The 26,173-nt window shown below is 48.5% G+C and overlaps 2 protein-coding genes across 3 annotated transcripts in view; both read right to left on the bottom strand.

Moving 5' to 3' along the window:
• The window catches only part of LOC144155990 (TNF receptor-associated factor 2-like), a 32,265-nt gene extending 21,747 nt beyond the window's left edge, over positions 1–10,518 (bottom strand). The window contains exons 1-4 of one of the 2 annotated variants that reach the window (XM_077687742.1): positions 10,187–10,517; positions 8,508–8,592; positions 8,327–8,412; positions 6,430–6,507 (exon numbers count right to left, since the gene is read on the bottom strand). In XM_077687742.1, the coding sequence (XP_077543868.1) occupies positions 6,430–6,507; positions 8,327–8,353 (105 nt within the window). In that variant the 5' untranslated portion in view covers positions 8,354–8,412; positions 8,508–8,592; positions 10,187–10,517. Of the gene's footprint in view, positions 1–6,429; positions 6,508–8,326; positions 8,413–8,507; positions 8,593–10,186 lie in introns of both variants that reach the window. The other variant, XM_077687743.1, reaches the window with a different exon arrangement.
• Positions 10,519–11,001: 483 nt separating this feature from the next.
• LOC144155989 (uncharacterized) overlaps positions 11,002–26,173 on the bottom strand; it is a 60,872-nt gene continuing 45,700 nt past the window's right edge. The window contains exons 4-6 of the mRNA XM_077687741.1: positions 23,537–23,879; positions 15,687–15,860; positions 11,002–12,234 (exon numbers count right to left, since the gene is read on the bottom strand). Coding sequence (XP_077543867.1) covers positions 11,956–12,234; positions 15,687–15,860; positions 23,537–23,879 — 796 coding nt within the window. The 3' untranslated portion in view covers positions 11,002–11,955. The remainder of the gene's footprint in view (positions 12,235–15,686; positions 15,861–23,536; positions 23,880–26,173) is intronic.

Genomic DNA, 26,173 nt, shown 5'->3' with positions numbered 1-26,173 from the left:
AAACTTTGCCGTCTTTTTCCTAAAGGCTCCCATTTTAATGTTTCTTTTGTAGCAGAAATGCTAAGGTTTCTGTCATAGTTACCGATAACGTACTTTGCAGCAATGTTCTGAACTCTCTCAAGTTTTTCGCGATCGGTACTCGTGCTAGGGCCCCATACAGTGCATCCATACTCTAAAATTGGTCTCACGTAGCTCTCGTAGAGAACATCGCGGGCTTGCTGAGGAAACAGCTTCGTGTTACGCCGTAAGAATCGCAACACCTTGCATGCCTTTGCTCTAATGAAATCAACGTGCCTTTGCCAACACATGGATGGTGTGAGGAATATCCCTAAGTACTTATATTCTGAAACCGTCTGCAACGGAGAACCAGATAGAGTATAAACTGTTGATGGCATACGTTTTTTTGTGAAACGCATGTGAACAGTTTTTTGTACGTTGATTTGCATTTGTGATTTACAGCACCAGTTTTCTATTTCAGCTAGATCGTTTTGTAAGATAGCGGTATCAGCAGCGCTTGTAATTTCCCTATATATTATAAGGTCATCAGCAAATAATCTGACGGAAGAAGCGATGGTGTCGGGAAGGTCATTTATGAATATTAAAAAGAGCAAAGGACCCAGCACTGAGCCCTGAGGAACACCAGATGTTACACGTACCGTACCCGATTCTGCGCCATTTACCACCACATACTGAGAACGTAAGGATAAGTATTCCTGAATCCACTTAATAACCTGTTCATTAATATTAAACCAACGTTGTTTACATAAAAGCAATCTGTGATCTACAAGGTCAAACGCTTTCCTGAAATCTACGAATACCGAGTAAACACAGGAGTGATCATCGAGTACACTACAAACTTCATGAACGAATTCCGTTAACTGGGTTGTACAGGAAAGCCCCTGCCTGAAACCGTGCTGTTTTGGATTAAGAAGGTTTTGATTGGTTATGTGTTTCATTATGTTGCTGCACAAGACATGCTCCAATATTTTACAGACTATACTTGTTAGAGATATTGGCCTATAATTGTTGACCAGTTCCCGAGGACCTGATTTGTACACAGGCACAACGCGTGCCACCTTCCATTCGTGCGGTAGGCTTCCCGTGCTCAATGATTTCGAGTAGAGTACCTTAAGGAAGGGTGGAATAAACGGTGCACACAATTTGAGAAAACCGCTCGTCAATCCGTCCGGCCCTCCGGCTTTGCTGGAATCTAAGCGTTCGAGAAGTAATTGAATGCCGCTTCCCTCAATAACTATGTCACCCATGTTTACCATGCTGCTGTGGGAAGGCGAAGGCAGAATCCCATTCGACGAACACGATGAGAAAATGGTGAGAAAATGATGAGAAAACTTTTCGCATTGATAATGCGCTCGACGCCCTTGCGCCTAACCCCCATTCACGGAATTAAACATCCGTGTAACTTTTTTTTTTCTTGCGCAGCCGGAAACAGCTGCCGGCGCTCAACTTAAACGTTCCCATCTCAACACTCGTCTGCCTGTAGATTACAATGTTCGTTCACTGAGTGAAAGCCCACAGACAGCAAGAGTAACTGAAAACGAAACTTTTCGCAATAAAAATGTAACTTTATCACAAACAAATAAGTAAATAGCCAAAGTATACACGATTAAGAAAGCGGGGGATGCGGTTTGCTTTAACAGCGTCAAACATGCACATCGCACAGTTGACTCTGAAGAGCGTGCCCCGAAATCAAATTGCCACCACGCACGACATTGTTCATCCAACTGGTCGTCACGAGGACCTGGAGGCTGGCTCTCCACCGAACGGCTCCAGATAGACCGGCAGTGGCCGACGACGATGTTGCCGCTCTCCCGGGAGCGTCGTGGCGTTCTTCATCTGCGGGCGGCGAATACGTCCAACGTCTGGAGCGCTGTAGTCGAGATCGATCGCTGCACGACATTTGCCGGAGACGTTGGTAGGGCGGGCTTGCAGGCTGCGTTCGTCGCACTCGGTTTCCAGGGGCCACGAAGCCGGCCAGTGATGGTCGACGTGGCCGCGGCAGTTGCGATTCCACTGTCCCTTGAACAGCCCTTCACGACATTTGCCGGAGACGTTGGTAGGGCGGGCTTGCAGGCTGCGTTCGTCGCACTCGGTTCCCAGGGGCCACGAAGCCGGCCAGTGATGGTCGACGTGGCCGCGGCAGTTGCGACTCCACTGTCCCTTGAACAGCCTTTCACGACATTTGCCGGAGACGTTGGTAGGGCGGGCTTGCAGGCTGCGTTCGTCGCACTCGGTTCCCAGGGGCCACGAAGCCGGCCAGTGATGGTCGACGTGGCCGCGGCAGTTGCGATTCCACTGTCCCTTGAACAGCCCTTCACGACATTTGCCGGAGACGTTGGTAGGGCGGGCTTGCAGGCTGCGTTCGTCGCACTCGGTTCCCAGGGGCCACGAAGCCGGCCAGTGATGGTCGACGTGGCCGCGGTAGTTGCGATTCCACCGTCCCTTGATCTGCCTTGTCGGAGCCGGTCGAAGAAAGCACTGGTTGATGGGCGTCAGTGCCACTGGTCCCGCGTCAGCCGGAACGAGCTCTGCCTTCCATTTCCTGGCGGCCACCACAGGTATCCCTTCTGGTTGCCCCTTGGTCCCCTTCACGTCCATGTTCCGCATTAGGCTGGCGTTGCAAGAGATCGCGTTCGCAACGGAACGAGAGGGAGCTCGTGCGATGCTGCCGATGCTCGTGTTGCTGGCATTGATGGCGATGGTGATGAGTTTTGGTGAGCGGAACTTCGAGCGAGACGGTATTGGCACATTACTACGATTGCGATGCGCGAGACGCGACACTAATAACAGGAAAAATACACTAAATCAGAAAAATAACAAATTAAGTAGCGGGTATCTACGAGGTTTATGTCACACAAAGAAGTTGATATCACACGCCCTGAGATAGCCCATGACGTGGGTAAAAAGCCACGGGTGTGTTCCATCCCTTGGAACGAACTGCACTGAACTGAAGGTTGATCGTCAAGCGAGCACATCCGCTTTATCGCTGTAGAGGTCAATGAGGCTCCATTAAACTAAGGGTATGCCACGGAGCCAAGGGTATGATCTACAGGTTGGCACCTTCCACCATGGGTATACACGCGACAACAGTGAAAAAAAGAAGACATAATGTATAATTGCGAATGAAAATTAACGAAATATCAAGGAACAGCGGAAAGGAGAAAGAAGAAAGCGCTGGAAGAATGCACAAAATAGGAAGCGGCGCGGGATTGCCCAGCCGCCCGAACCGCTGAAATGGTCCGATTCGTTTACGCCACATATGCTATAGTGACTGGTCTGCGTTGCATACATTCCACAAATCTTACACAACTTCCGAGCGCAAATTCTCCTCCTTCTTTCTTTCTTTATTCCATATACCCTTGCCTAAGTTGTGAGCAGCAATGTTTCGGGCCGACGTCTTGCCTTTTCATATAACCTTGTGGTCTGCCTCGTTTGCTCTTAAGTACAGAACACTTTAGAGGCTCGACTTGTCGTCATAGCTCGCTGTAATGTGAGATGTCAAGCGACTGCCGGAATTAGGCGGCGCAGCGGAATAACGGACCCAAGTAGAGCCCGGCGTATCGTCGTAGGGCATTTGCAGAGGATTTCGAAAACCAAGCGGTTTAAATAGTCATAACCGTTCGAAACTCGTGAACCGCTGGCGCTTGTCATACATCTTCTCGTTGTTTAGCGCAAAGAAAACTGCAAGTACATTTGGGGCAAAACATTTGTAATTAACCGGCCGTACCCGACTTCATTCAGTTCGGAACGCTCGTTGGGTTGGTTCTTACGATAGTAACCAAAAAAAAAAAAAAAAAAAAGCGCACCGCCGGCACGTGCGGGAGGAAAAGCAAGCACAAAAAATTGGCCGCGTATCTGCTCCTTTCGTTGCAAATGTCGTCAAAAGACGATAGTCTTTGTAGACATTTGCTAAGGAAATGCCCCCCTTTGCTTTGCCGCTCACCTCTCATGCTGTTCCTGTTCTGTCGCGCTCATTCCAAGGTAAACACACTAAAGGTTTGCGCAAGGCGATTTGAATTTACCGCGTTCCACTGCTACAGGCCGGGTTCCTCGATGCCAGCGCTGCAGTACGGCGGAGACGCGCGTGAATGGAGGCGGCCGACTAGAAGGTTTATAGAGCCGCGTGGCCGTGCTCCACGTGCGTTTCAAGCAGAACGTGGAACCTAGCTAGTGGAACCTTTCGTTGTTGTTGCCGCGTGATTTGTCATATGCCGCCAGGAGGCGGCGGTTTTCTGCAGTAGATGTAGAATATCATTTGCTATCGAAAAAACAAGCATCCATGAATTTTTAAATAAAGGAACACTGTAAATATCTCTTGCGTACTAATTTCCTGTCTTATATTTGCGTAATGTCTTGTTCTTGTTCAACAAAGTTGACAAGTATGAACATATAAACCGGGTTGAGACGTTTACGTGTCGCTGTGAGTATATAAAACTATTGCGCAACATTAATTTTACTTTGGCCGGGTGTCTGAATCGAGTCACAGACAGACAGACGGACAGACAGACAGACATAGAGACACCAACATTTCTGGGTTTAAGTAGCCCAAGAAAGACTACCGTCTTTAAAATAACAGAACTCCCGCTAGCGCTGTTTCAGGCATGGGGCACGCAAGCACTGCGGAGGCGGGAAATTCGAATTGCATTGGTTGGTAACAGTTAGCGGATAACGGCGCTTCAGCCCATTACGGCGAATCACTGCTCTGCACTTCCGACAGCTTTCACGTTGAGTGGAACGGCGTTAATGTTTTCGCTTCTCGCGCTACGGTAACTAACGGCTTAAATGTGGCGTTCCTCTAAACCAAATGCAGCATTTAGAGCACACCGTCATAGTTTACTTCTTCGACTTGAATTGCGCTGACTTTTGTCACCTTTTACCTAACCAAGCATTTACGCTTGAACATCGATCAGACCCTTCATTACTACAACTTTACTACAATTATAAGCAAATCCTCACAATGGAAAGGACTGTTCAGCTACTTTGAAGCGCCGGCACATTTCCCACCCTTTCCACATTATAATGACACTCTGTGATCCATAGTACCCGGATTGGGTCGGCCAGAACACCACATTTCCGCGCCAGAATATACGGTACTTAAGATGATTCGGAGTGCTCGCGTTGCTCGGTTAATAATGACACTGCAGGCACGCTGCAGGAACTGTCCTTGGTTTGCCTAGTACTGGTAACAAGCCTTCGAAAAAAATTCAGGGAAGCTTGGGCCCACGCGCAAGACTTGAATGGCGAAGCTGTACATAGGTGAGCTTTTCCGGACACATAGTTAGGTGTCAGTATCGTTGTTTATTTGCGTAGTTCCGGTGCTAGTAATCGTCGTCATGTGCATCGAAAAGGTCGTCGGCTTCTTCGCGGCGAGTGGTGGATGCAAAGTCATCCTCAGCGTTGTAGACTTCCACCAGCTCTTAGTCATCGACTCGAGGCAGCGGTGGTGGGATCTGCAAGTCGTCTTGGGAAGGACTGGCGCACTCGTAGCTATGTCTCCATTTATCCATAATTACTTCTGGAGATAGCGCGGCGGCCACTGTGACCTCTCCCAAGCAGGATGTCTTTTTATCTTTAGAATTAGCCCTGGAGTTTTTTGTTTACATGCACGGTAGCGCTTGACTAGAGTTTTTGTTTTTTTTTTCTTGCTAAAGCCACCGCGCGAGCCAGAGACTCGGGGGTCCCCGTGAGGCACGCGTCCCGCGCTCACGAGCACCCGCCATTGCCACTGCGCTTGCCGAGGACGCTCGGTTCTCTGCGGTCGTGACGGTCGCAGGATCGCAGGACCTCTGCGAGCCTAACACGTGCGAGCAGCGGTCTAACACGTGCCCCTGCCAAACGCAGGGGCACGTGTTAGACCACAGCCTCTGGAAATGAGCCTACTGAAGGACCATACCTTGCGGGGAAGAAAAATAAGCAGGTACGGAACTGTACTGCGACTTGATCGTGATCACAACCAACACGTTGGAAATACCAGCTCGGATGTCCGCCACCGCTGCCTTCGCTGGCCGAGCTGCGGATTAAGCAGCTACATAATAGAGGTTGCTTTAAGGTATGGATTGTCAACAGTTTCACGTTTTCCAAGATTTCATGCTCGCCGGTACATCTGTACTATTTTGTACTGAAATGACCTGTTGTCGGCTCAACTATAGTATTAGGCCGACTCTGCCACGCTATCTGGATCCGGTATGTGAAACGTAAAATGCCAAATATTCTGTTTTAGTGCTGTCAAGCCTTTGTCTTTGCCATGGTTTGGCGGCATTCCCAGACGTATATAATCACTAAAAACCACTGCTCGTGCATTTTCAAGGCATCAATGTTCGTGGTCGATTACAAGGAAGCACGTATAGTCGGACAATTCAAAATGAAGACACCTCTAGCATTAATGCAAAACGTCCTCTCCGAAATGCTCACCTCGTACGAGCAGCCCAGCACCGAGAGGCGGCATTTTCTCCGTCCTGGGGCGCAATGGGTCCGGTGCACGCAACCCTCCTTCACCGCGTAGTGGACATAACAAAGAGAAGGGAAAATCCACAGTGAATTCCCGATTAATCAAGGTAACAATGTAGGTGACAACAGGTGACGGGTGCATTCGCGCATTGCGAGCCCCCACGCACACGCACACACACACACACACACACACACACACGCACTCACGCACACACGCACGCACACGCACATACACCCACACACACACACACACGCACAAACACACGCGCACACACGCACACACACACGCACACACACACACGCCCACGCACACACGCCCACACACACGCACGCACAAACACACACGCACACGCACACGCACACGCACACACGCACGCGCACGCGCACGCACGCACAAACACACACACACACGCACAGATACGCACGCACGCACACGCACACACACGCACAAACACACACGCACACACAAACACACACGCACGCACACATACACACACGCCCAAACACACACTCACAAACACACACACACAGACGCACGCACGCACACACACATACACACATGCACACACGCGCGCTCTCGTTAATTTGCTGTTTACTACTGAGGAGGAGTATCAGCATGAAGGAAAAAATACTCGGGGTTGCTTGTAGTATCCCTCAGTGCATCGCGAGAAGTGGGGCGATAGTTACACTATTTTTGGCCGTATCCCCATCCTAAGGATGTCCATGGAGCGTAGGTATTGCGTCGTTGATTTATCGACTCGAATTTTGTGGCGTCCTCCCGTTTCTTCGGCGTTCGCGTGCCTGATATCACCCGCGAGGAAGTGGAGGACGCGAGGCAGGAGAGTAGGAAAAGGCAGCGGCCCACATGGATATCTTAAGGTGGCGTCACAGAAACTGACGTCAGGACCTCACCCGGGTATTTCATCCTCCGTGAACACGAGGAGCGAGTATTTTTTTATGATGGGAACGATGATCTGTCGTGACGTACCGTTCGGAATTTTTTATCTAAAGTCGAGGCATTCATTATATTTCATTATAAAATAGAAAACGCTGCTGCTCTGACTACTGCATATACTCAGCGTGACAGAGGTTGTTTGAATTATTATCCCTAGTCATTCCCTGCACAAGAAGTCGTTACGTCCCGTCGTCCCCGAAAGCAACTAATTTATTTCTATACTGTGCAGTATTCTGCCATACAAGAGTATTTCTTTTATATGAACTGGCTGTACTGTTGCAAGCAGTGCAGCATAACCTCATTTTATTACCAATTGGTATCCTCAGTATCATTCTGCACTGGTCTGCACGACACTGCACTAATCTGCACCAGTTCAGGTTTAAAAAATTCCCCAAATGTGAAGGCGATACGTCTATTTAAGATGCGAAGAGACAGAAACACGTGGCATAACGCATCCGCGCGAAGGCATGAACTGCAACGTCGACTGGGAAGTCAAGCCTAAGTTAGGCATGAGAATGCTCTACAAAAGGCGCCGACTCGATATTTTTTTGTTTCAAGAAAAGTAAAACACCTCACTGGGTTACCTCACAAAGCGCCCCAAATAAATTAGCTACTTACCAGCGTCGAAGTCTAATAATATCAGTCACTGACCGGTGAGATAAATTTCAGTGAATGTGAGAGGTTCCTTCATACAAGCGATAGATATCTCAATCGGATAGAATTTGGCCGGCTGTGTCCTGCATTTGCATCTGGAATACGTTTCTTTTTCTTTTTTGCGTCGTGCGCCTGTACTTAAGATACAGTTTTTGAAGCGCTTTGCCCAGTCGAGCTGCTTTCACACCCAGTTTGCGCGACAAAACAAGGTACAAAACGTTCGCACTACACTATAATGTAGGGTATACTAACATTGTTTCCGGGCAGGCTGTCTTCCATTATGGCTCACGGTGGCTTGGGCGGTCAATGTTTCTTCGGAGAAGATTCCCAGTGGCAACCTGTGCATCGGTGGTGTTGCCAAACAAAATCCTTCGCTACTTATTGCATGTTCTCGTTAAAAAAAAAAAAAAAAAAACATTTTACGCGACATTACCTTCGAGTCCGGGCTTGCTACTGTGCCGTGCTCGTGGATGCTTTAAACCATCATGTAGTGCTCACGCTGGCTGACATGATGAGACCTAAAAGGTAAAAAGCAGTCTTGGAAACAAATCATACGTCAGTGGTTATCGAGGCCGCAGCTATAAGAATTTGCACAGGGATAGAACATTAGCAAAATCAATTTTAGCTCACTGAACAGGTAAGTTGCGGCAAACCCAAAACCTTCCATGGAAATACGCTCATGCAGTGGTTAGTAGAACTGACTCCACAACCTAAAGGCGAGCGAAAACTTCTCGTTTAACGCTCTGTTTAAAGTTATCTCTGAACGTAATCTGAGTATAATCATAATTTTATCCACTCACGGATGACGTGAGTGCAAGCTTAATATAGTTTTACCCACGCAAGAATGACAACACACGCTGTCAATAGCTACGGAATATTGTCTGTTCACCGGTCAAAAACCGTTACCCAGGACTGTATGACGACCTATTCCAACATTACTGAGTCGATTAACACTGGTGTGATCCTTGGACACATGTGGGTCGAGCCCGTCACGTTGCTAAGTTAATTGCTGGTATTTCCTGTATATAGTACAGTTGCGAAGATAAGTGTGAAGATATCATAACACAAGGGGGGCTGAGTGCAGCGAACACTTCTCGTGTAACGCTCTGTCTAAAGTTATCGATGAATGTAATCTGAGTGTAATCGTAATTTTATCCACTCAAGGATGACGTGAGGGCAAGCTTATTATAGCTTTATCCGCGCAGGAAGGACAACAAGCGCCGTCAATAGCTACTGAATATTGTCGGCCCACCAGCCCACAAAAAACTTAATCAGGCCTGTATGACGACATATTCCAACATTACTGACTCACTTAACACTGGTGCTATCCTTGGACACATATATGTTGGTCATGCCCGTCATGGCCACAACTTCGTACCTTTTGCAATGGTTAGTTCTTGCATTTTCCGGACGTTAAATGGCCAGCTGAGACTAAATTTGTAAGCGCTGACAAACGAAGATTTACACTGCCATATTTTTAGGGGAAATTTTAAGCCGTAAGGGATTAACCTCGCGAAAATATTTTTAAGGCGCTGTCAAACCTGACGCTATCGAACATACGAAAGCCGCCCGCTAGCGGCTGCCTGCTTCATGAACAGCACACATTGCCCTCATTCCAATGCACGTTGTTCGATGCGATCGTACTCGCGGACAAGATCGCCCCGTTCTCAGCGAAGTTGCTCTGCCAAGCATTGCCTGTTTAAACTAACCTCACGAATTTTCAGACGCGCAGCCTCGACTGACGCATTACACAGCGCTTTGTTTTAACGGCGGGAGTCGACACTGGTGGGCAGGGCATCCTTCCGCAAAGGCAAGGCTCCACCGGGGCGACCGGTAGTGGGCGATACCTTTGGGCGCACAGCCCATCTGTTCACAACGTAGATAGGGAGCGCTTTATTACTATTCATCGCGTTTCTCAGCATACACAGTGGCTCAGCAGTGACGTTGTCCGGTGTGCATTGTGAAACCACAAGCCTGTTGCTCTGGAACAGAGGCCTGTTACCTTTTAGGCACATGAACGAGCTAGTGCCTGAAAGGTAACGGACCAAAGAGCCAGCTGCCTCACATTTCTTCGGAAATCATCACTTTCGCGCTCGAAAACGCACTGCTTACCTTGCTTGTTGCGAAAGAAAGTCCTTCGTTGGATGCCGCCCGGAGTATAGGCGTGCTTCAGCTCTTATCCAGCGATTGCGATTTGGCGCCGAGAAGGCAGAAGGGAAAGCTGCCCAGTTATGCTGCTTGGATTGCGAAGCTGCAGGACATCAGCTGAACATTTAGCGCAACGGGCAGCCCCGATTCACATGTCTACTTGAACTATGGCTGAGCATGTTGGAGGCACGAGAGACTTCCCAGCGCGTTTCCCCATGGCTAGGAGGTAATGGTTTCCCAAGGCGGCACGGTAGAGCCCCATGCATGGCCGCCCGCATATCCGGGCAGCTGATAAGAGAGATAAAGTGCCCGCGCCGCCTTTAGAAACACGGAGTTAGGCAAACGCGCCGGGCTCACGAAGAGAAATGTGCGAGGGCAAACTGCGTATTCGGAGTATTTTATTGAGCATTTGGCACAGAAATATCATCCAGTTCGGTGACAATAAATATGGTACACTGAAAGGCAGGCGTCACTGGAACGTGTCTGGATAGAATTGATGGAGCACATAAGTGCCATATTCAGGCTCGATTCCTCGTTCACGTGGAAATACCTTAGGCGCATGCAGGCATAACACTGATAGTCAATGAAGGTCGAATTCTGCAGGAGCGGGCTGTACCGCACTACGTGATGTGAACGCGCGTTTTTGAAACAAATATATTTCTGTTCGATGCAACTGGAAATACAAAGGCACTCCAGCAAAGAATGAATTTTTCAACCAACTCGTCGGCTGCCAAGATAAATGACCCTTGACACAGAATCTGGACGTGTAGCTGAGAGTAACCGTAAATATTTTGAGGAAAATAGCATGAAATGAGAAGTATGTACAGTCGCGTTTCTTGGGGAAAGACATTCGATGTATTAGGCGTTACATACATGAAGTCTCCCAGTTCACAGCTATGCACGGATAATGTCACAAAATATCAGCCCTTGTGTAACGCTTTATTGCCGCCTCTTTTAATTCAGTATAAAACATAGCGCAGCACGTAGAGCGGCGATAATTTGATTTGTAATGAAAAGTTCTGGCACACCTGCTTTTAGACCAAAGCCGAGCTGCAGAAGCCAACCACTCGCAGGAAGGACGGACTACCAAATCGTGTCTCTTATTCCTGAGAGGTCATAGAAACATCCAACACATTTCAGTCAAGCTAAAACAGGGAGCTTCCATGTCAGCCGCAATGAGCCGAGCATTGTGGGCTCGTCCCGGGATAGTGAAACCCCCCCCCCCCCCTTTTTTTTTTTCGCTTGATCTGGACGACATCCCATGTTTACAGAGCCATAAATTCCGTCATGAAGAACCCCAGAGATGATGTAATGCTGGCGCCTCAATAGCTTTATAGTCGTCCGCCTTTCGCCCCATCCTCAGCCCCATACAGCTGTTATCCTATTGAAGAAGGCCACCGGCTAAATTTTGGTCAGTAGTGTTTAAACTCGGGCTGGGCGGTACATAATCGTATATGAATGAAAACAACAGAGCGACGGCGGTGCCGTTTGTGGAGCTGGTAAATTTTGTTGGTAGGAGGTTTGGCCTCGCCAGCTTTGACACTTAGCCTTGACATTTACCTTCATCCGCGCGTAATGTTTTGAGGACCTCAGCTGATGCGCATCAGTTCACAATGGCACTTCTGATAATGAGAAGCCGAAATAATGAAGTGAAGGCACAACTGGCGGCTTAACAGCCACAGTGCGGCCAGGATTAAGAGAGCGTTGCGGTCGAGATGCGGCAGGCGTGCTTATCAGGTGACGACGACGCCCTTATGGACGCAGGGACCCCGCGGCGCCTGCAGCAGCGCGGGCCACAGGTAGGTGCGGATGCGCTCCGAGCGGTGGTCCGACGTGTGGAAGCGCACGTGCAGCTCGCGGTTGAAGGCGCGCGTCTCGAACTCGAGCACGAAGCCCTGCACGCTGAGCGCCCAGGCGAGCCGCACGCAGTCGCACACGTAACGCACCAGGCCCGTGCAGCCTTTGAGGCACGGGTAGTCGTACAGGGTGGCCCAGATCTGCGCGCACACCTCCTGCAGAGACACCGCACGGGATGCGTATTGCTAAGTAAGCAGTCCTGCTCACTTGGCACATCAGAATCCCCCGGCACTGGCGGCATTTCATAATTGCATGTTTTGAGTAAAGCAAGAAGAAAGTTAATGTTAATGATGCAACCCATGGTTCACCTTTCACTGCGAAGCAGTATATGTCTAACCCCAGGTATTTTCATTCCTGTGAAGCCGCTTTACTCAGCACCGCTCCGGGACTCCTCATAGCAACCGCCGACTCCTCTTTCACCACTGTTATCCATTCGCCACCACCGATGCCTCTTTCACAAGTTGCGCAAGCAGCTGACAACGGTGACAGCGCCTTTATTCAGGTGATTGCGGAGAATCAACAGAAACCCGAATGGGGGTTAAAACGACCGCAAGCCGGCGTTGCCGCATGAAATTCCACCTCGCCGACTAGCTCGGAATCCCTCCCGGTTGAAGAACAATTTGCTCGTTCGGAACGCCGTCGTGAGCCCATAATCCATCTTCAGCTTGAAAGGCTCTCCAAGTGACATTTTCGCGGGTGTATTTCTCGCCTAAGTATGCGCCCATCACCGCATGCTGGTTCATGCGTGCACGAGTTTGGGGTGGAAGTAGGGGGGCGTGCACGCACAGCTGGGCTTCATGCCGCTACCGATGACATGCGCCTTGCGTTGTGCTGGTGGTAGATTTAAACGTGTAAGTCTCATGGCTCAATGCACCCTGTCAGCTGTACTCCGTAATCGGGTGATTTGGGTTTGGGTTTGTGTGTTACGAAGACAGTAACATGCCTATGACGGAGAGAGAAACAGACAGCCACATGTTTGTCCACTAGAATAAAGCTCGATGCCTTCCAGGTTTTAACTCGCTGTAGGACGAATGCATGTTGCTCGTTGGGAGGAATTGCGGCAAGTGAAGAAATGTCGGCCCGAACATAAGCGCGAAAGGGCGCAAAAACAACGGAAAGCTCCTGCCGCTGCCATTTGCGTCCCAAATTCCAGATCGTCGAGTAGCTGCGAATCCCTCCCGGATGAACAGCAACTTGCACCTTTGGAACGCTGAATTCAGCCAAATCTGGGAAGATATACGAACGAAGATGTCATGCTAGCATGACAATTCCATAAAGGTTTTTTTTTCTTTTTTTTTCTGTTTTGGCGAGGTGATTGTACTGTTGCGGTACGACTAAGGTCGCTGTGCAACGCCACCACGTTACAAAGGGGAAGCCGCTAAGCATCATCATCATCATCACAATCATCACTGTTGAGCTTAAATGGCTTTCAAAGCGACATTTTCGACGGTGTCTTTCGCTTCTAAGTAAGCGCTCATAACCGGTTACCGGTTTATGCATGCCCGGGTGAGGAGAGGAAAGCGGGGAGGGCGGGCGGGCACATACAGCTATGGGTTTCATGCCTTCGGTGATATGTCCGTTGTGTTGTCAGGAGGTTTAAATGTGGAAGTCGAACGGCTGGCTGCATGTGACCTGTCCGGTGTCTTCAGTGGTCGAGCGGATCGGGTTCGTGTGTCACACAAACAGTAAGATGCTTACGACGCGGGAGGGAACTCCATATTTGTCCGCTAGAGCAAAGCTCGGGCCCTTCCAAGCTTCATTCACCTAATTGGCTAGGAAGTACGCTCAATCGCAAATTACGAACAAACGTGTTTTGTTTCGTGCACTCCATCGACTGCGCCAGCTTCGCAGGTCATCCTTCTTCACAGAGTGGAAAGGCACTAATTTTTCTAGGTAATTTTTTAATACTATGAAACGAACTGCTAGCTGGTATGGTTCTATGCATCATCCTTGTTGGCGAATAATTACACTGACCGGGTGCTTTTCATTCTTGCTTTTAACGTTATCCAATTATTTTTGGGTGATATCGGGAAGCCTTCTCAGTCACAGAAATAATATGACTTCCGAAGCCACGTAGGTGAAATTTCTTTCTTTTGGTAAACCCCTTCCGCACACACTCTCCAACAGATTCCTACAGATTATATTACGGGCCCGCTTTAAAAAAAAAAGAGATACACGGGGCATTTGATAGATGCAGACACTACACACTTCGTTTTGGCACTGAGCACTCTTACTCATAAGTCGTATCCTTCCATTCAATTCTACTGACCTAATCGAGGAGAGAATTTGAGAGAAATCAGCCTTTTAGAATTTACAGACCCATTCTTTGTGATAAAAATTAATTTGGGTGTTTTACACGCAGACGCTGCACCCGCGCGATGAAGCGTGCCGCAAATGAGGGGTACAGATTAATTTAGGCCATCTAGCGAACTTTAACGTGCACCGAAATATCGACACAGGGGCGCTTTCGCTTCCCGTCTCGGTAAAAAAGCGGCCACGTCCTCGGGCTCAGCAGCACAACACAGAAGTGAATGAGCCACCAGGGAGGATGTTTTGAGTGGTGTATTGAGCTTGTAGGTCGTACCGTCCTGAGCACCGTGAAAACAGCCGGGCGTGGCGTTATTAATCCCCTAATCCCCCCCCCCCCCCCCACCCCCCACCCCTTACGCAATCCAAGAACCCTCCTTTCGTTTCTTCTTCCTTTATTCGTGGTGGCCCTGTTTTCTCTCTATGCCAGGAAGCACAAAGTTCTGCCTTCAGTTTGGCCGACGCGCCCGGACTACCGTTTCGCAGATCGTCGTGATACGCCAGTACAGTGGCTCACACACCGCTCTCGACACTGCAGAGAAGCACAGGGCGCAGGCGATTTCGCTTGTGCGAGTGAATGTTCCGGGTACTGCACGCGCCTCGGAACTGCCTACAGCAGTCACTGGACGCATATGGGACAGCTCGCAAGCGATGCTATCAGCACTTCCCCGGCTATCGCTCATATGTATCGTCGCTATTTCAGATATGAGCAGCACGTATTCTCGTAGTTCCCTTCACACTTGATTTCTGCAACAAGTGGGTCCAAAAGAGTGCAGTGCTTCTTTTTTTTTTTTTTTTTTTTTGCGAACAGCGTTTAGGGTTAAGCGGTACGCATCAGCATCGATAACAGAGTGCACAATCTATGCCGAACCCGTGTTTAAGCTTGACCTCAATGTACTCGTGTGACCAACCCATGCATTCAGCAAAGCGAATTCGGCGAATTACAGTAACGTGCATACAATTTGGCTCAAGAATGTGATCTGCGGGGCTGCCCAATGCAGAACGCCTTACTCGCATTTCGTAATGCCTCATCGTAAGCCTAACGTTCGAGTCAAATCGTGTGCTCGACATCGTCATCAGGCGAAATTTAATTGTTGGCTGCATGGATTCGTGAATCAAAGGCATTACGGTGAAGCTGAACAACAGAATTACCGAATAGTGCAGGTTCGTTTTTGTTATCAGCCAGGTTCGTCCACCCATTACTGGCCCATGCCGACAGGTGAGGAGGAGAGGCCCTAATCGTAGCGTTTTTTTTCAGCGTGTCCACGCTCACGAGGTTCGTTCTCCTCGCGCCGCATACCTCGACGTTGCGGGACACGTCGCAGGCGTCCGGGTTGGCGCGGAGGTAGTCGTCCACGCTGGCCTCCAGTTCAAGCACGCGCGGCTCACCGCTCAGCTGCGCTGGAATCTGGAGCGCGCGTCGCACCTGGGCCTTCATCTCCCTCACGCTGTTCTGCACCGACCGGAAGCCCAGCTGCAATAAACGCGCAACAAAATGAACCTCGCATTCGCCCATCGGACAACCTGTCGTCAGGAGAACAAGTGCACTGAGTTCTTCTGCGAGGCTACATCTTGCCGCAAAACGCACTCTTTGGGAAGCGAAATCGAGGACTCTATTTTGGTTTTTTCAAAACTCTCCGGAAAGGGTACAGAATTTGGCGTTATAAAAAAAGAGTTACTATGCGACTGATTGGACTGGTCTCTTGTTAATCGCTATATATAACCTTTCAACGGGGTCGATTTTTAGGCGATTCCACGGAGGGTTCTGTAAGTCTTAAATGCTCCCCAGATTTTGCACCACGTGGTTAACACTGCAGGTGGTGGCATGGCGGGCAAATATCATATAGAGGTGGCTGAAACACACTGTGACTACAGATGGTTCAATGCGTTAAGACGCATTTCCCATGTTATTTCGATGTGCTATACCATGCATTTGGTTTCTAACTTAGACCTGAAGTATTTTAGGGAATCCACCATTGAATCCCGACAAGATAGACCCAAGATAAATCAGGATACACTTATATATGCATAGAATGCCTTCGGGCCTTTAAGGATGCAATAAATGAAATGAAATGAAAAACATTAAGGAATTGGGGGAACTACAGCCGCTGCTGTTGCTCCATAGGAGCATCAAGCATCATCGGACGCGTCTTCCGAAGCCTGTGGGTTCGAATTCCAGCCGGAGTGCATACTAAATGCTTAATCATTTCCATGTCAACTCAACGACGGTTCCCATCTGTCCTTCTGGGACGCTAAATGGGCCCCAGTTTCACATCGTAAGAAAATTCCGATAATGCAAGGCCCTGAGGCCTCGATATTTTCAAGTACGATTGCTTATATTGCCCTGGAAATATCTTTCTAGCAATGAAATCGTGTATAAGAGTGAAGCTGGCTTTAAATACATGGGGTGTTAAGGAGGTATTAAATGTCACAGGGTCCTGATACTTTTATATCACACTGTTTACGTTGCCTCTGAATATCAGTTTACGCTGCCTCTGAAAATATTTCGTCCCAGCAGGTCGTTTTGGTATTGTAGTGAGGCCGTCTTTGAAGGGGCGACCCGTATCTCAGAGCTGATTATACGCATTTATCCCACAATTCCCTCTTGGTAGTTTCTGTAATTTTTTTGAGCGAAAGTGCCATTCTGGTACAAACCCAGAAAACACCTCTTTCCGTAAATCTGACCGCCAAGCTCAGCCAAGGTCAAGCCAGCGCCTCGTACACTTGCGCGAAAATGAAAGCGTCTAACCGCGCGTTCGTTCCAAGAGGGGCGGAAGGGAGGACGGGGGCGAGGGAGATAGGGGAAAAAATTATGCACCACTTCGTCTAACGACGACGATGGGTGAACGTAAAGCTTTTTCGTGAGGGTTTTCTTTTGGTTGTCGTCTGGGCTTGGACTTTCTCTCGCAAACGGTTTGGACTTTGCGTGCGTCGTTGAGCTTTGACTTTGACTCATACGCAGTTTGGACTTTTGATCGCAGTGGCATTGACTTTCACCCTTAACTGGTCATTTGATTTCGCACGAAGTTAGCTTCGCGTTCAACCAACGTGGTCGTTAGACAGAGGGGTGCATGATTGTTCTGATTTTGCACGTCCATGCACTCATCTCCATATCCAAACTGCTTTGGCCGTGTCCGAATGGCGCAATCGGATACGCACAATCGGACAGACGCCAGTTTCACGTAGAGAGGTTTATTATACTACGCAGATTTCACCAGTACTGGGTTGATGACATATATGTGATGCCTTTTTGCGTATAATTTCCTAAATACAGCCTGTTTCCTCGAATGTTGTAAATCTTTAAGCAATATGCAAAAGCTTAGTTGGAGTTATATACCTCGAAGATTGTGCGGCATATCCCGTTTGCTCTATAAAGTGGCCCATTGAGTTTCAAAATCTCATGCGTTTACACGGGCCTGCATATGCTTCGAGCAAACAGCCACGATGCCTGGGAGCGGAACCAGCGATGGTGTAGTCGGAGCAATGTTTCCACCGGGGCGCTAATTTATCGTAAGGAGCATCCGGAGTGTTCATAGAAGCCTTGCTAAGCTCTTCGCTCTTGTCTTTCCCGCTAGACCTGCCAAGGACGGCTCGTTCTGATTGCGCTCGACAGACGGCGACAGTACTCCAGTATCGGAACATTAGCCGGCGTCGGATATGCCGTCATTGACGTGCGCTGCTGTTATTTAGTGAAGCGCATGTAAATAATTAAACCTATGGCAAGGGAACCGCGCTGCCTGGTAGGGAGGGGCACGTGCAACGAACGAATCCTGAATAAAACATAACGGGTGCAGCGGTGTCTAGTACTAACCGGAGGTTAAATTTTTATTTATAAATTTTACTTAACTATTCTTACGTTGATGTCTTAATTTAAAGAGGTGAATATGGAATGAACATTTCTACAAGATGGGGATTTTTAAGTTCCTGAGGTTTGGAACAACCCAACGAACCGAAGACGCGCAGGAGCGCGCAAGAACGTCGCCGGTTCGAGGTAGGCCGTGCCCTTATACGTTCGATCTCTTCCTCGTGAGCATTAGGATTAGTGCATGCGACATTAAAAAAGAGAGCAGCCAATGCCAAATTTTTAAGCGCCTAAGTGTCAGTATTGCCCAGTAAAGAAGCACACCACAGCTTGTTGAAACCCTAGAAATGTTTTATTACAAGGACAGCTATCTCCAGGGAGTCAAGTACTATAGTCGATTGTTGGCTCAGTTAGTTCTAGGCAGGTCAAAAAATATGAAGTCGATGTTGTGTGACGCACAAGAACATTTTTTAAAAGAGGAACCACTTTTTACCTCGCCCTTTCCATTACGGTAATGCCTATTGCAGTTTTCTTATGAACTGTAACCTAAGTCATCCCATTGTGTTTTTCTGCCGCTGTAGCCTAAAAATAGCATGCAGAATCAATTATGGGTAGATTTGACTTTCGGGCTATAACTTAAAAAGAAAAGAATGAATAAAGTGCTCTGAATGCATTAAAAACGGTTCTAACCAAAAAAATTCAGCATTTCAGGCTAACATCATCAAAGATGATGTGCATTCTCCGGTAAAATCTTCATCCCGTCACCCGCAGCAGTGGCGAGCCGTGGCGAGCAGTGGCTAAGGCTTTGAATTGCTGATTCCGGGGACTCGAGTTCGATCACGACCACGGTAGCCGGCTTGCAGGTGCAGGTTATAAACGAAAATGCCAGTATGAAGAGAAATTGGAGCACGTCAGAGATCCTCAGGAGGCTTTTATCCCTCCGCTATGACGCGCCTCAAAGCCCAGTTGGAGCTTTGGCAAGTAAAACTCGTTAAACGACGCGAACCGCGTCATGCAATTTCACAGTACGCAGCTTGCTGACATGTATTCGGTGACCAAAGTTGACGGGTCGGCTAGTCCGTTTGCCATTGAAACGTATGCATACCGCTGAGCTCATGCAACTGGTGTGGTTGTCCTGTAGTTCCGTTGTAGCCGCTGTTTGTCTAATATCCGCTGCGCTGCTATCGTGCGCTTTCTGTGTCACCGTTTTTTTTTTTTTTTTTACATTCAGTGGTGCAAATAACAGTGTTCGGCCCAATCTCCTCATCCACTACCGCCTCAGCCGGTGCAAAATCTTCGCCCTCAACCGCGTCCCACTCGGCACGCAGCCACTACCCTCCGAAGGCTGCCAACTAACTCATACCGCCACCATACCATCCTCAACAAAATCTACCCTGCCGAATACTACATGACCTGTGCCCACTTCCCCTCCCCTGGCACCTTATACCACCTGGTATTGGAATGCCAGAAATCCCAGTATTTATCACGGGTCTCATACCCTAGGACCAGTTGGACCTTGTGGCGCAACAAGAAGTTGTAGCTAGAGCCCGATCATCGTCATCATCATCGCCATCAGTCTGGTTGCGTCCACTAAAGGACGAAGGCCCCTCCCAAAGATCTCCAGCAACGTCTATCGAGTGCTAGCTGCGTCCACCCTTTTACGCCGAATTCCCGGGGTTCATCCCTCCATAGAATCCCCTGCCGACCCCGATTGTGCTTACAGTCTATTGGCGGCCACTCCGTTCAACGGGTGGCACAGCTGTTTTCCCTCATGCATCAGACGCGTCCCGTCCATGCCCATTATCTTCTCTTGGTTTGTTTAAATATAACCAATGCGTTCTTCCGGTAATGACGTATGGGGAAGAAGCGCGGGGTCTCACTAAGTGACTTGAGCGAAAGCTTATATCAGCCCCACGGGCTATGTAAATTGGGGTTCTAGGGGTCACGCTTAGAGATAAGGCAACAGCTGCATGGTGCCCCCGCTATCCTGCGCAAAATGCTCATTTTTGCAATGTTTACTTCTCCTTCTCCTCCTCCTCCTTTTATTCGTTAACCCACGCCCGTTCTTCCGTCGTGCTTTTTCATTCATGCGCGAATCATTTATTCAAGTGCGATTCAAGGTCATGTTGCTCACATTATTCAAACTGCAGCCTTCGCCATCGAGAGGTTTGATCCTTCATTTTTTCTGTTACATTTTGCGGAAAATTTCAAAAATCAACATGTGGTTTGTTGCGCTCTTACGTTGTGAGGTTTCAAAGCCTATCATTTATATGCCTGGGTGTTAGAGTTTCGTGTGAGCAGTGCTTGTTTCTCTTGTCAGCGCTCATCTCACGGCGTGATCTTTCGGCAAAAGAAAATCGCTTCAGTGATATTAACTGATAACTATTTATATTTGTTCCTAATGTTGCTAAAAATTCTGATTCACTAAAGGCGCCATTATAAAGCGATACAGAGTAATTCTGTATCCTACTTTACATTATGGAGCAGAACACCTGGTCCATGGCGAGCAGTTGATTCCGCTATTAGGTTTGTCATGTGCCTCCTTATGTTGGACTCGACCAGAAAAGCACTGGGATCACTTGTAAAATTTTTTGAGCTTTAATCAACAAAATCTTCCTGCCAAGTTGTCAGATTCGCGGAGAAATCTTGTGAAGAATATCTAGCCCGCGTTTAAGATACTTAGTAGTTACAACGTACCCAACCAAATCTTACCGTGGACTCAGGGTTGATAACATCACATGCAATTAGGAAAACTGAAGCTTAATCTCAGTCATTCAGCCTCCACGCTGTTACGGTGGTGACATTGTCCGTTGTCTCGTTCATTTTACATGCAATTACTGTGCGTGAGCGTCACTTCCCAAGTGACTGACGAGCGAAATTTAGGCCCCAGGGGTGAAATCTGTTCTTCCGGTATAAAAAAAAAAAAAGAAACCTCGAAACGCGCTTGTAAGGAACTTCATTGGAACACAGGCTGGCTACTGATGCTACCGATATGAAGGACTATGGAAAAGCTGGTTGAGGGGCGACGTTAAACTCAATATCACTGCTCAGCAGCTCTTTGTTTCTTGTGGCCGGTAAATTTCGAAACCTCCCTGGCCTCATGCCAACCCTATACGCCCTCGCATGACGTGGGTAGTGAGCCCAGTGGCATGCGTGTGGCCTCCGTCATTGTTAATGCTAACATATCTCGCACACTTTCCCCTCTAGACAATTGAGCACTATCACGCTCTATGTAACAACAGGGGAAATGAATGAGCATCCATGTAGCAATGGTCTGCTACTGTTGGAAGCGCGAGCGTAGCGCAAGCTGACCAAACGAAATGTCATTCTCGGCAGCTTGCAGGGGATATAAAATGACTTTGTCCTTCCCTTGCTGCGACTTTATTCGAGCAATCAGGCTGCAGGAGTGCTCCGCTGCGCAACAGCGAAAGCCCACATCCGATGTGTGCAAACTTTTTGCATTTCATAATTTGTTTAAAAGGTCCGACACCTGCAAATTTTTAATACTTTACAAGTGTGACCGCAGGAGCTGCTCAGTGGCTAAGCCGTTTGCTGCTGACCGCAAGTGGCCTCGACCTCCCTTCCCCACGAGCGTTTTTCTGAAGTAGATGGAAATATAGAACGTCCGTGTATCGAGATATTGATCCGCGTTAAATATCATCAGCTGGTTAAAATACGTCTGCCGGCCTGAAACATAAGCTGCGCCTCGGAGCAGAGATATAGCAAGGGGCATCAAATGCGCCAGTTTTTTTTTTTTTTAATGCGTTTACACGGAAAACAACAAAAGGAAAAGGCGAATGACGTTGCTTTAAAATATTAGGCAAAAAGTAAGTAAAACCGATTAAGTAAGAAAAAAGTACCGAAAAGTGGATATTCCTATACCTTTCTTTGCCCTGCCTTTCAGAACCAAACGTGCATCAATGCGAAGAAAGTGAGTTCCGTGGTCAGTTTTTGAGGATAGAACAGTGGACAAGTTCCGTTTTTTACAGATAAAAATAACAACAGATATGTCAGGGAAAACTGTTAAGGTGCGCACTTCATCCCTTGGCAAAAAACTGCAGCCCTCGACCTTGTCTTGGAAGCAGAAACAGTAATAAAGCAGATAACCCATGCAGAAAGGCAGGCCGGTACCCCACACTGTCCCATTCGCCCAGCGATCATCTTTTCTGCTTGTTCTGCAGTTTTGTCGCTTTCGGATCTGCTTTTTTTCGAAGGTGCACTCTGCCCGACTCGCTACATTACTTCTGCTACTCGTTCCAGAGGGGAGTACTGCTGTGGACGAATTAAAGAGCGTCTACCCAAAAAGTCCCATCTCATGCTCCGCGTGTCAAATTTCCCTTTCATTTTGTAACATCATAATCTGTTATAGGATTCCGAAATGTAGCACACGGAACGATGGCCGGGGGTCAGGCGGTACGATGGCATACTGATTGTAACGCACACATCCGGTATAGCTATCGCAAAAGGAAGTGCAGTGGTCAGAGCAATAATGCAGTGACTGAGCGTTAACTAAAGCTTACTTTTAACAAAAGTGTGGCTAACAGGGTGACAAATAATCTAATTCATTTGTAATATTTATGTGCCTTTTGTAGGATTTTTCTGTTTTGTTACAAATATAAAAAAAATGTGCGCCATTGGTATTAAGCGCTGGTGTTTGAACGCGCCAGTACGCAGGCGTAAATTTAAGGCCTCAAGGTTAGCGTGATGGGTGACTCCATAGCGACAATTGCGATTTCACCAAAAAAGGAAAGGCAGAAAATATACCCCACCGTCATATCTCTTGGTGGTGGCTTTATGAATAGTTGCTACGACAACATAAAGTCTGCAGCTGTTTTTCTAATATCTCGTAATTGTTTAAAGTTTGCTTTGCAATTGCGCCACTGACCTTGCGGAACAACAGCATTTTGAATTTTCGTTTGTATTTTGATTTAACTGTCGTTTTAAACTACTAAATGTTTTTTTTTTCTAATTTCTGTGATAATTCAACTGGTTCAAGTTCCCGAACTGGTTCGCGAACCGGTTCGGTACGTGATTTTGTCGAACCGGAACTGAACCGGAACGAAATGATTTCGGCTGAACCAGAACCGTAACCGAACCGGTATTTTTTTCGGTTCGACACTCTGATTTCAGCATTTCAGGTATTCTTGAAAGAGAACCGCTACGTGCTTGGCAGTATAAGACGTGGCTGTTACCTATGAAGAATTTTGTTAATGAGCACATATCTTTCTTTTAACAGGTATCGCGCGTGACTTACAAGCCCCGCACGCCCACTGGTTACGACTAACGTTGCAGGCTACTGCGCATTTTACGGCTCTGATCCGCGACGCTCTGGATTGACCCATACTGACCACAACGACGGAGAAGAGCAGCTTGCTCTTGAGCTCGTCGGCCTCCCGAAGCTGGGGGATGTCGTCCAGGGCGTCGAGCGTGTCGACGCGTGCCTGCGCGTACAGGCTGCCGTAGCGGCGCACCAGCGCCGAAGGCCGCTGTTCGCCCAGCGCGGTGCTCTCGAAGCGTCCTCCGCGAGCCACCATCCGCTGCGCCTGGCTGGCCAGCCGGTCCTGCAGCTCCCGCTGCCGCTGTTGCAGGGCCGCGATGGTTTGGCGCGCCGCGGCAAGCTCCTCGGCAGCCGCGCCGCTCTCCGACGAGGACGACGACTGGGCGTCCACCGGGCTCGAACCAGGGCTGCTGCTGAGGCAAAGTAGGCGCCTCGGTCATAGCCCGCTTGCCGAGGTGGGCGACACTGCGTCGGATTTAGATGCTGCCCTGGCGGCGGATGGCCGTGTTTTCTTGAAGGAAAATTGTGATGTGGATTTTCGCCTCAAATTCGCCCAAGCATGGTTATGGCGTCCTTTCGTGCGCATTTTTCAATTTAGCATACTTACAAGAGCTGCCATTTCGCACTGGGCGTACGGCTCAGTTGGCAAATATGTGGGGCCAACGTCGGGCAACCGGGCTGCCCTTCCTTTTTATTTCCCCTTATGGCGAACTTGCGGCAACCGAGGCGGTAGGATAGGCCGACGCCCCAGGTGTGTTGATTTGATTGATGGCGGGGTTTAACGCGCCGGAGCTACACAGGCGATGAGGCGCGCCGTAGTGGAGGGCTCCGGATTAATTTCGACCACCTGGGGATCTTTAACGCGCGCCGAAATCTCGAACGCACGGGCGTTTTTGCTTTTCCCCTCCATTAGAAAAGCGGCCGCCGCGGCCGGGAATCGAACCCGCGTCTTCGTGCTAACCTCAGGTGTGCTAGCGTGTTTATGAATACACCAGTCGTCACATTCTCGTTGGGTGTGCTCGTGTTGCAACTGTGTGCGCGATGCCCGAATAAAAAATAGTATGGGGTAGATTGGATTGCTTAGAATGTGTCCCGTTGTACGTGAATTGGAGCAACTATTCAAGGAGCTCCTGCCCAATGGTTTGCTCATTTTCTCGTCCTCGCATTGCTGCGGTCTGTCATGGCTAGGGTTCAGGTTTTTCCCTTAAAGCTTAAAGCCAAAAATAATAGTCAAACCCGTTTATAGCGAACTGCAATATGCACCGCGATTAGTTCGATATATCCAATAATTCGATATAGCCGAACCCGCCTATAACGAGCTTATTGTTACGAGTTCGCAATCCGCGGGAGCGCCCCCCCCCCCCTTCCCAACTCCGCCATCCGCGTATGCAGAAACGAACACAGTACAGTAGCCATTACCATACCAAAATAATCAATTTTTTGCAAGTAATAAAGCTACTTTCCACCTTAACTGCCAACGTTGCAAAAAAAAAAGCGGTGATTTTTGTTTTCAATTTCGTTTTGAATGGCGGCTTCAATTAGCATAGCATTCTCTACACAAAACATTGTTTGCACCAGTTCGAGTACGCGTCCTCAAAAATGTAAGCAGCATTGGCGGAGCTCATCGACTGCCGAACGCGCTTCATTATAAGCGTCGGATGAATTTCACTCGCGACATCATCGGGAACGTTGTTGAGCTCTTCCCACAGTTCACCAATGCTGCTGTCTTGGTCCGGACTCGCTGACTGGGCGGGTTCCGTCGCGAGTCTCGCGCGTCGGAAACAGTTACGGAAGGTATTGGGCGTCACGTCGCTCCGCGCGAGGCGCAATGTCTCAGTCGCGACTCTTGCTCAGTGGTCGCGGCCAATCCACATCTCAATCGCCGCTCCGAGATCATGCATTTCGGCGGCCATTCTAGGCGCCCAGAGTTCGATATATCGGATGTGAACTTCGTTATAAGGAATATGTTTCCCATGTATTTCCGTAACTGAAATATTTGTGTTCGATATATAGAATAATTCGGTCTATCCGGGTTCGTTATAGCCGGGTTTGGCTGTACCGATAGAAATGCCGAAATAGTTTCCGAAAATGCGGAAATATAACCGAAGAGAGTCTGTGTTTAACTGACCACGCAAACTCCATGAGGATTTGCATTCTGCGCCGAGTTGCTGTGACATCGGGAAGCACGTCACAGAACCGCACGAGTCTGCTAATAATTTCCTGCACTGCTATCATGCGCTGTCCGCGTCATACACTCACGTAAGTAAAAAACTATATACCAAGTTACCACTCTCATGCTCGTGCTCCCTACCACTCTCATGCTCATGCTCCTTACCACTCTAATGCTCATGCTCCCTACGCTCGTGTTTCCTACGTGTTGTGCACGTGAAGATGAGTGAAGCGTCACCTAAAGTCTTTTTTTCTCATGTTGTCCACCTATAACCGCCCGCACTAGACGGGTGCTTGATTGCTCATTTTTCGTGTTAAATCTGCACAAAATTTAAGAAGTGAACACGCCAACTGCAGCGTTTATATCGTGAGATTTCCAATAGGAGCCCTTTACAAGTTCCACGTTACCGAACGTATTTAACACAATGCGCAAAAGGGTCAAGAACTGGGCCAGTTGGAATAGATTCATCTTTTCTAATGGAGGCGGAAAGCGAAATTGATAGATTATAGGGTTTAACGCGCCGACGCAGCGCAGGCG

This window comes from Haemaphysalis longicornis, unplaced genomic scaffold (assembly GCF_048455015.1).
Source record: "Haemaphysalis longicornis isolate Haplotype H1 unplaced genomic scaffold, Haemaphysalis longicornis Haplotype H1 scaffold_1, whole genome shotgun sequence".
NCBI lineage: Eukaryota > Metazoa > Arthropoda > Arachnida > Ixodida > Ixodidae > Haemaphysalis > Haemaphysalis longicornis.
The sequence above is the reverse complement of the archived record's forward strand: the minus strand, read 5'-3'. Positions and strand labels throughout refer to the sequence as shown.